Source organism: Sinocyclocheilus anshuiensis, unplaced genomic scaffold, assembly GCF_001515605.1.
Source record: "Sinocyclocheilus anshuiensis isolate Anshui unplaced genomic scaffold, SAMN03320099.WGS_v1.1 scaffold1287, whole genome shotgun sequence".
Lineage (NCBI taxonomy): Eukaryota > Metazoa > Chordata > Actinopteri > Cypriniformes > Cyprinidae > Sinocyclocheilus > Sinocyclocheilus anshuiensis.
In genome coordinates this window covers 92,852-103,524 of record NW_015539958.1, presented here as the reverse complement: position 1 = coordinate 103,524, position 10,673 = coordinate 92,852, and the positions used below count along the sequence as shown (strand labels likewise).

At 40.6% G+C, this 10,673-nt stretch overlaps 1 protein-coding gene across 1 annotated transcript in view; it reads right to left on the bottom strand.

Moving 5' to 3' along the window:
* The window catches only part of LOC107686990 (xylosyltransferase 1-like), a 60,110-nt gene that overhangs the window by 10,444 nt on the left and 38,993 nt on the right, over positions 1-10,673 (bottom strand). Inside the window, exons 4-7 of the mRNA XM_016484118.1 lie at positions 9,591-9,793; positions 3,592-3,672; positions 3,239-3,455; positions 2,132-2,308 (exon numbers count right to left, since the gene is read on the bottom strand). Coding sequence (XP_016339604.1) covers positions 2,132-2,308; positions 3,239-3,455; positions 3,592-3,672; positions 9,591-9,793 — 678 coding nt within the window. The remainder of the gene's footprint in view (positions 1-2,131; positions 2,309-3,238; positions 3,456-3,591; positions 3,673-9,590; positions 9,794-10,673) is intronic.

Here is a 10,673-nt window from a genome sequence, read left to right as displayed (position 1 = left end):
GCATCCTAGGTGTATATGACTTTCTTCTTTCAGACGAATCCAGTCGGAGTTATATAAAAAATTGTCCTGGCTATTCTAAGCTCTATCATTGCAGTCAGCGGGTGTTGCATTTGAACAGTCCACAAGTCATCAAATAAAGCACTTGCATTCATAATAAAACGTGCCGCAGACGGCTCCGGGGGATGAATAAAGGCCCCCTGTAGCGAATCCATGAGTTTTTGTAAGAAAAATATCCATATTTCAAACGTAATAAACACTTTTCTCTCACTTCCGCTGACTGTCATACACTGAAGCAGTTCCGGCGGATGACGTAAGACGCGCGGCGTTGCGTTTTATTATGAATGCAAGCGCTTTATTTGACGACTTGTGCATTGTTCAACTGCAACACCCGCTGACTGCAATGATAAAGCTTGGAATAGCCAGGACAGTTTTTAATATAACTCCGACTGGATTCGTCTGAAAGAAGAAAGTCATATACACCTAGGATGCTTCGAGGGTAAGTAAAACACAAGCTAATTTTCATTTTTGGGTGAACTAACCCTTTAAAATATTTCCTTTTGTGCTCCTCAAAAAAAAAGAGAAAGTCATAGAGGGTTGGAATGACACAAGGGTGAGTAAATGACAGAAGTTTCATTTTTGGGTGAACTATCCCTTTGAACAGAATTCAGCTATAACAGTTATAGAAGGCAAAGAACACGCGAGAAAGAGAGAAAGCATAAGAAATATAATAAAGTGATTTGGAGAGGCATGTCGAGGAAGCTCTTTTATATGGTTTGGACCTCTCTAGGGTGAGGGGTGAGAAATGCCTTGATAAAAACTGAACTGCCATGACACATTTCAAGCCTCCCTTCCTCTCCCATTGTACTTTTTCTTCAGAACTGTCTGTGAGAAAGGAGGTATTGTCACAGAATAATTACTCAGTACTCAATATGGTCATGCCTTCAGTGATAATGACCCGCTAAACACTCGCAGACCCTTCCCCCAGCACAGGCCTGAATGAGTTAACCGCAGTCTCTATGAAAGGACTCCATTATGTAGAGCGGTTGTGGCTGTAAACATTTAGCGATGCTCGAAATACGCAGATGATTGTGCTGGATTTTCAGCCCTTATTCAGAACAGGAAAAACTAGCTATAAATAAAACAGGGCCAAAATAACTTAAAAATGAGAGAAATTGTACTTTAATTCGAATATATGAACATCAAGATTCACCATTGTGGTTAAATGGGTAAAAAAAAAGAAAAGTGTCTTCATCAGCTGGTTGGCTTTGAAAAAAGCGAGCAAGTGGCAAAAGCTGCCTGATGTGGCAGACGGTGATGATGTCATGGTTTGGCACACAAACGCACAGTAGGGAGTTTATGAGGAAACGGCCTGCCGAACAGACCACTGCATCGTTTAATGTGAAACCATACCGCAAGCAACACGACATGGAGAAAAACAGGCCTAGAGAGAAAATGCAAAGCTGCAGTTCGGTTGCAGCAGAATGGAAAACAAAGCACAGCCAGCTATGTGAAAATCAACTTTTAAACTCATTTCGACTGGGTCTGTAGCTCCGTTTACAGTAGAGAGAGTGAGTCACCGGGGTCGGGCATGACCACGTTAAGATTGACTCTGTACTTGAGGCTAATGAGAGACTTCCAGACCACAGGTAGGGGGGAGAGAAGGGAACTGCCTGCTGCGGTCAAGCTCCACAGCCTCATTCCACTATACTAGACTCACTACCAGAATCCTTTTGATGAGAGGCCGCCTCACAATTGATCCCTCATCGTCCTTTTCTGCCGGCCAGAGTTAATTACAGATCCCCTGTGTAGGCACGAGTTAGCATGGCTTTCCCTTAGTTGCGTCTCATTGGATTTCTAATCTTGATTGAAATCGCTACTGACTGGAGAGCTGGTCTCACACTATTAGGTGTTGGTTTAAGGTAAATTAAAGGCCTATTGTGCTTATTCAGACTAAACAGGACGCGGCGTAGGTCTCCTTGAGGCGTGAGGTCAGCGCTGTGACGGAAAAGGCTTTAAAAGTGTTTAACTACTGATCGGGTTCACTGAACTGTTCCTGTTAGCGCCGGCTGCACTGATACAGTCAGACACCGAGAGGGCTGAGAGCATCGTGGGAAGGGTACGAGATGCTCACCTGGAAACGGGGCAGGTCGGAGGGCTTGAAGTCGTTCGGCGAGCAGCCGCACCAGTCCACGATGTGCTTGTATTGACACTTGCAGCCCAGCTTTCGATTCCAGTTAGTGATACGAAGGTTGTTGTCCACTATGCTCTCGCAGTGCGGGCTGTTCTCCAGAACCGTGTGGAAGAACGACTGTGAAGACAGAGAGAGGATCGGGGAGGAGGAGGATGATAAATAGGAAGGGACGGTGAGAGGTGAAGAGAAAGAGAAGCAAATAGATGACTAAGAGGTTGAAACAGAATAATGACATCTGATAAAACGAAGATGGATGTCTAACAGAATGGCCCTGTCAGGAGCTCTAGTGTGTTAAATGTCTACATCAGTAAAAAAGAGCCAATTGCCTTCTCAAGCCACAATATCCAATATCTCAGCAGTGAATAACTAGACCTAGACAGAGCGAAGAATCCAATTTCGTTGCAGCACGGTAAAAAGCCCTTCATTAAAACTAACACATTGACACAGTCATTTCAAATGAGCAAATACACAATGCAAATGAGCAAATAAAACTATGCAAATTCATCTCGCTTTTTGGAAATTTACTCAATTTATCATCGTAAACTTAAAACTCATGAATAAGTGAGAAATATTAATGAAAAGCCAATCTAGTGAATTAATGTAGCAGAATCCTTGTAATATTGTGCAAAGTCATTTTCTTGATCATTATTATTGTCTTGGTTTTGTAGGAAAAAATATCTAAATATCCTTAAAACAAGATAAATCTAATTTACAGTGAAAATTGTGTAAAGATAATTTTTTTTCAGAGAATATATCTTGAATATATAATATTATCATAAATATAAGAATAATATACATAAGTTTTCTTACCCCATTTTTTTCTTTTCTTGTTTTAAACTTAAACCCAGCTCATAAATTTATTTAGATTTGTTCATTATTATTTATTATTTATTATCCAATAATAAATGTAATGCAATATACATTCTCTAAATATCTTATTCAGGCAAGTAAATTTTCATTGTTTTAAGGATATTTAGATATTTTTTGCAGGAAAACAACACATTTTTACTTCTTGAACATTAATTTTGCATTATTTTGGTGTCTCACCTCTGCAGGTAAGAGTGTGTACGCGTAGAAACGTTTCATGTTGGTCACAAGGTCATCTTGAGAGTTGATGACATACTCCACGAAAATTCGGTTCAACAGAAACCAGTCAGAGCCTCCATCCACGGATATGCCTTCTGGAATTTTTCTGTCTCCAAGCCGCCACATATGGGTGTCACACTCAAAGAAAAGCCGGTCCAAACCTTGTTTTCTGATGAATCTGTTGGCAATTATCAACAATGCAAATTACAAATGTATTTTTATCTGTTATAAAAGGCACCCTTCTGTGCGACTGGCACGTGTTTGAGTGTCTTGGGCACCGTAAGCCATCAGCGTGATCACACGTCAGCACTCACCGAGCGTTATCTCTCCCGTGGGACTTGATGAAATTCATATCTCTGTATTTGGACAGGAAGGTCACCAGCTGATCATTGGTCCTGAGGAGACATTGAAAAAATGTTGGAAGAGAAACCAGAAAACAAGTGCTGGAGAGAAAGAGTAACAGAGAGTTTGCAAATCAGGCTAATGAGCCACAGTGTAAATGAGCGCGGAGCATGAGGGATTCTGGGTGAGTCCAAGCTCACATACAGAGCCAGATTCCGCCCCTAATGCCAGCTGCCCTGTTTCACCGCCTGTCGCAATGCATTGCCTGAACGTCTGTAGTCAGTTTTCCCCATACACACTCCTCTCTCACATTAGTTTTATTCACTGCAGGCTTCTGGTACAGAGGAAAGAACTTCACACTAAAGATAAAAATAATAATAAAGTCTTTATTTATCGCAATACCAGGGAAAGTGGAAATTGAAAAATGGCTTGCTCAAAGGAACAGCAGTCATAGCTCACATTTTTGGGGATCAAACCAGCAACTTTTTGGTTACTAGCCTTGACTATGAACAAGAATCGCAATAAAGTTTGCAAATTACTGTTAGGTAGTATTTGCGAACATTCTTGCAATGAAAGTCAATGAGAGAATTAAATGTTAAAGGTGCTGTACCATTATATTTTACTTTTAAATTCTTATTATAACCTTAATAATTCACTTCTTATAAAGCTTACAAATTTTAACCCTTGTACTGTGGTGAAAATCCTTTACCTAATTTGGTGTTCCCAGTCAAAAATGACCAGCCTTTAAAAATGTCTTGTAAGTCTCTCATTATGCCTTATGATTACAAAATCTTAGATTCTATCTTTTTGTCAACTTGTTTTCTTTCAATTAGCACAGGTTTTCTTTTTCTTTTTGGAACGGATTGCGAAAAAAGTATTTTTTTTTGTGGATAACTTTGGCAATGTTCAACCCACAAATGTGGTGCATAAGCTCAGATCATAATGCCATCAGTTGAAAACAACAACAGAAAATACAAAACTTGTGCTATTTGAAAGAAAACAAGTTGATAATATAATAAGATTATAAAATAATAAGATTAAATCCCATATATAGCAACAATATAGCAAAACAATTTACAAACAATTTTTGGTAGGCCAGTCATTTTTGGCCAGGTCAGGAAAAAAATAAAAGATGGAAATTGTTATACCTTGTACGTGCAAAGTCAGTAAGTTTTAGTCCTATACGCTAAAATTAACTAGGATTGGTTGGTAATTGCAAAAAAAAAAAAAAAGAAAAAAAAAAAACTGTCTCCTATTTTGTGTCCAAAAGAAGGAAACACATGTTTGTTTGCAACCAAACAGTTATAAATAGCTGAGGTGAATTTGTTGATGCTTGCATTTGATTTTTAGCTCCATAGTAAACGCTCTGTCATCCCGTCAACACTTGCATGATGTCGTCTACATGCCTACAGCCGCACACGTCAATCACACACCTACTTTATCTTACACGTCTCTTAAGTTTCAATAGCTTAAGACACTATATCATCATTTGTTATACAGCCACATTAAATGTTTAACTGCTGTGGTAAATAGATCAAAACACACAAATGCACTCTGACCTACAGTGTCTTCCTGTTTGCCAAAGATCAGCACGGGAAACCCAGGGTAGCATTTGAAATGAAAGCCTGCTCCAGTGCTCAGCGCATGTACAGCTGCCAGTCACTCCCTGCGCTGGCTAAACTCAGACCTCAGGCTATTAGAGTGCTGTATTCTGTAACCGAGCTACCAGCGAGATTTGAAATATGACTGCAGTGCTGTCAAATCTGTGCAATAATAATGAGCATCAGTCCGAGTGGGAGGGAGCAGGAGAAAGAGAGAGACAGAGGGGATGTTTACGCGTAATTTTTGAGGTCTCTTCATGGTATGCAAATTTTCTCTAGGCACGGAATACTTGGATGACCTGCTACAATTGTACAGAATGCAACCAGAGCACATCAAGAGGAATACTGTATACCATAATGCAATGTGCCCAACTGGATCTCATGAATGAACTGGAAGCAAATTATATCTGTTTTGAACCCCTTTTTAAACCAGACTGCGAAAAAAAAATGAAGAATGAAAAATGAAAAAATAAAAATGAATTTTTAGTGAGTTAATGTGACATCAATGTAGCATAATACAATTTGAAATGTTTATTGCACACTGCATAAGCAAAAAAATAATATAAAACAAATAATCACCTATAAGAATGCAAATAAATGCAAGAAGACCAATCATAACACAATATGCAAATTACAGTTAGACATGAATTATGAACATTCTCAAGTATACTGCATACTATTTTTTTCATTTAGTAATGTGAATACACTATTTATAGCATATATATTAAATACAGTATATACTGCATAGTACTTAGTAAGCTAGTATTTCATTCTGAAATGGTCTGTAGAGCTTCTCCGTTCCAGAAGAGGGCGTCATGGAGCCCATGTGACCACATGGGAAGAGGAGAACAACAGAGTACAGACTCATTGTTTTCTCCTTTTCTCTCTTCATGAAAAGGCCATAAATACAGCTGCTTTGACTTAAAAACAGGGCTGGAGAAAAAGAGCAAGATGGTGCGGATAAATAGAAGAAAAGAGCCTGGCGCTCGCAACAAAGCCACTGTGTAACAGAGCCCTCCACCCCTGGCGTCCAGGCTCGCCTATAGAGCAGAGAGCCCCTTTCACAGGCATCCATGCAGAAGGACGGACATCAGGAGGGAATTAGAGGGGAAAATAACCAGCTAAGTCACCAGACACAGGTATCGCACCTCCCTCAGCACCGCAGTCATGACATGCGGAAAAAGCGTTCTGCAAAAGAGCTGTGCACAGGTCTTTAGGAAGGCCAAGACTGAAGACATCCTCTCAGGACCTCTAACATGCACTGTCATACGCAATTAGCCGGTAATGGGAGCAGATGCTATGAAGCTGAACGCAGTCTGCAGTGTCTCTAAAGTCAACCTTCTGCAAACACACTGAAGTCAGGCGTGCAGTTGAACATTGTCTTTGGCTTTGTTTCTATTTCCCTCTGTCTGTCTCTCACCTCACTTTCTGTCTCACACTCGCTTCGTCTGTCAAAGGCCATTGGTTGCAAGAGTGAGAAAAATATTCAATGTCTTCAAGTCTTTCTGGCCAAATTGAGATTAGGTCTAATGGAGTCCAAACAGGCTTCGCCCACTTGATCTATCAGTCTGTGCTCACTTTTGTCCAATCAGAGGAGATCTTTCACCTACAGCACTGGAGTGCAACAGTCGGGTTCCGGAAGTAAAAAAGTCGGGTTCTCCATAGGAGAATTAACGATAAATTACAAACCTTTACAGACTGATGTACGGTGAGCTATATGGTTGTTAATCGATGGTACATGCTTTTGTTGAAGCCATCAGCATGCATTATTTCAACTTCTTTTTTAAATAATTGTGTTCAACAGCAGAAAACCCTGGTAAAATACACATGACCCATGATTATGCAGAGAAACCTCCACCAATCAAGGAATATATAACTACGCCAAAATTACACTTTAGAAACTACACCAAAAGAGCATTTTAGTGCCAGCCCACTCCCATGATGCACTGTGAATTATGTAGTCAGTTTCCCTACACTCTCAAACTACATAAATATTTGCATGTTTAATATGCATATTTTGCAATAAATATAAAATATTGTTGTATATAAATATCTAAACATCAGGGGTGTACTCCAGAAAGTCTGTTATTGTGGTGACATTTCCACGCCCCGAAACGTGACGCTGAAACGAAACGATTGGTTGTTTAACATGTCGGTCAAACGGCCTCATGGGCGGGCCTTGGCCAATGAAAGCTGCCATGGATTCCAGACCTTCAGCCATCAGTCTGAAGGTCTGGCTACGCGAGACTACATATCCCCTGAACTCTTGGTTGATTAACCCAAACCTTGCTTACTTGAGGTATGTTGGTTCCAAAAATGCATCCGGGAGTAGGTTATGTTCAGAGAGTAAGTTGCTATGTCTACTTACATACCCTGAAAGTTACCTCCGTTTTTGGAACCGAATGCTGAGTTTATCTACTTATGTACCCTTAAACATACCCGGGTATGTCACATAATCTGCTTTCTGGAATACCCCCCTGGAAAATAAAATCACTTTGCATGAGAAGCGAAATTGCACAAGATATCAGGAATTATTAAAAAGAAAAATTATTTAATTAAACTGTACTTCTCTTGCCCCATTGGTAAAAAGTTTTAAGCATAAATCTAAGAACGTAGAGAGGATGCACAGATGTTAAAATGCTACCTATTTTGTCTTTTGTCTACATAAATTAAAAGCAAATGGATATTTATATTTTTCAGTATTCTCTCATTAAAGCAGTTAAATGCATTCATGCCATCTTTGTACCTTTGTACCATTGTCTTTTTGTCCTGTTTTCAGATGTTTCTTTGCTTCAAATCAAAGTTCACCTTATAGCTGGTTGGTTTGGTTCATATAAAGACTTGAATGGGAAAAATACTTCCGGAACCATGGCCGCTAAACAAGTGGGCAGGCACTGTTGCACTCTATACACTTCAATGCCACAGATAGACAGAAACAGAACAATGCTTTGTGGTAGCTGATTAAGAGGGCATAAGCATACTTATATAAACATACTTTTTCATGCTGTGGACTTCACACTGTCTTCAACATTTATTTTCCTCGCAGCTTCATCTCTGCTGACCCATGTTTCTGTTGTGATAGTGGACTGAGAAATAAGTCTCCATTAACACAACCGGAGGAGCCGGATCGGACTCCTTAATGGACCGATTTGTCCTCATGTTTTAGAGAAATGGTGTTTCTCCACAGTATAATACAAATGATAGCAACTACATCACTGCACTACACACACACACACACCCTGACAGACTACTTATAGCTTGCACCTGAACCCTACTCCGAGCTTGAGATGAAAATAATGATTTTATTTTTCTTTGATGTTCTGCTTTAAAGGGGTTTTGGCTCATAGCTAACTTTCCTCTCTGGTCTGGAGGTGTGGCGTGCGACGGAGTGATAGAGAGGCAGGATTAACCTTGAATGGCTGCGCGGGGCAGGCCAGAATTCATCACATGGCTGTATCGATCTCTAACACCCTGATTTCTGAGGGCTGCAGAAAATGACATGGCTGTAATATTGATTGTAGCCGGGGGAGTAGCTGGGTTACTCTACCTCTCATCCTGCTCTCATTATGGACTGAATAGTTATGCGCGCTAATGGCATTTATCATGGTGATAATTCAAATTTTCAGACACAGTTCAGCTTACAGACAGAACTGCCACATTGAGTTACAGGTAATGTGATGAGATACTGGAATACTGGGGCATTTTATTTATTTATGTTTTTTAAATGTGAAGAATATTTGGGAAAGAAAAATAGTGGACTTAAAAAAAAAAAGAAAAATATAAAACAAACTGATTATGTATAAATGTTATATATATATATATATCCCTTTCTCTCTGTCTCTCTCTATATAGTCATTTTTAAAATATATTTTAAAAACTATGCATCACTTTCTGGCGCAGCTACTTTCTAATATTCACAAAATATTAAAAAGTCCACAAGCTCTCATTTAATTTCAGAGCTCCTTTAAGTTCAATATCTTCAAGTTCCTTGTTTTTTTTTTATTGTGTTGTGGGGCTTTGTCAATATTAAATTGAGCTAATTCAGAATAAACAAGTACAATCTCCACAAGATGCGTAGATGTAATCCTTTAACAGTTCTATGAACCATCAGTTGACACCAGATCAAACAACCAATGGTGATCACAATTACCCATAATCCCCTGCTAAACTAAATTGTGACATTGCTTGGAACTAATCTCCCAGCAGCCCACAGCTAAATGCTATAGTCAGGTGTTAACTCAATTGCTCTCTGTGGCAACCAATAAACTTGAATCATTCCTGAGCGAAAACAATGACAATCCAAGCAATGCAAATGATATCAACAGAATAATCAGTCAAAAGTGGAGTAATGCGAGATAATGATGACTCACCTGATTGGGTAATCGGCAGCACTCAGGTTGATGAAGAAATCCCAGGACCAATCTCGCATGGCAAGCAGATCCTTCATGCTCTGCAGATACATGGTAAGCAGACTGGCACCACCCCATATCGTAGACATGCGCCACGGTGTGACCCGGACGTTAGGATACTGGCGAGCTAGTGCCACCATCTGCCTGTGCAGGTAGTTGGATCGCTGCGGGGTGAAAAAAGACAGGCTCTGGTTAATTTGGAGCCTGAGAACTTTATCTGGGATCAGTCAGTCAAACGTGACCAGTGTTATTATGAGATAAACAAAGTCTGACCATCCACTAAGGGCACCTTGTGGGGAAAAACTGATTGAATGAAGTGGATGAGGCTTTTTCAAATGGTCAGGTGGCACAGAGTTTCCTGTAATGTGTGTACACTGCAACATTTTCTTAGTCAGTGAATTTGTGTGTTTTTGGTTTCTGGTTCCCCTTCAGGAACTTGAGCTGCGTCGAGATCGCTTTGGGAACGCCCCTGCATGACCACGTTCTGAAGCACGTGTAAAATCAGTCCAATGGAGCAGCGAGACGTCACGAGCGGGGTGACGTGAGCGCCAGGAAGTATAAAAGCGCATCCGGCAAAGCGCAAGTTAGCTTCTGTTCTTCAGTAGCGCTCTGTGTATGTGTCAGTCTATTTACTGTTGTCTGTCAGTCCACAAGCATTCAAAAGAATATATCAAAGTGTAAACTAATATCTATGGTGAGCAAACGGCATTACAGACGTTGTGTGCCTCCCTGCCCACACTATCTGGCAGCGGGGGATACACACGATCTGTGTGTTGTTTGTTTAGGAGCGGAGCATGCACGGTCAGCTTTTGAGGAGCTGATTGTCATCACTGCGAGTTACTCTCGCTGCGTATGCTCCGCTCTCGCCTGGCTGTGTTTGATGAGAGTGGTCAGGCTCGCGATCCCGCTGGCAGCGGTCCCGCTGTTACTGAGGCACGGCGTAGACTGTTGTCGTGGGGATCGCAGGTGGATTTAGCGGAGGGATCCGAGACGGGCTCGTCCTTTTCTCGGTCCTCACCCGCTAGATCCGCGGCTCTCTCTCAG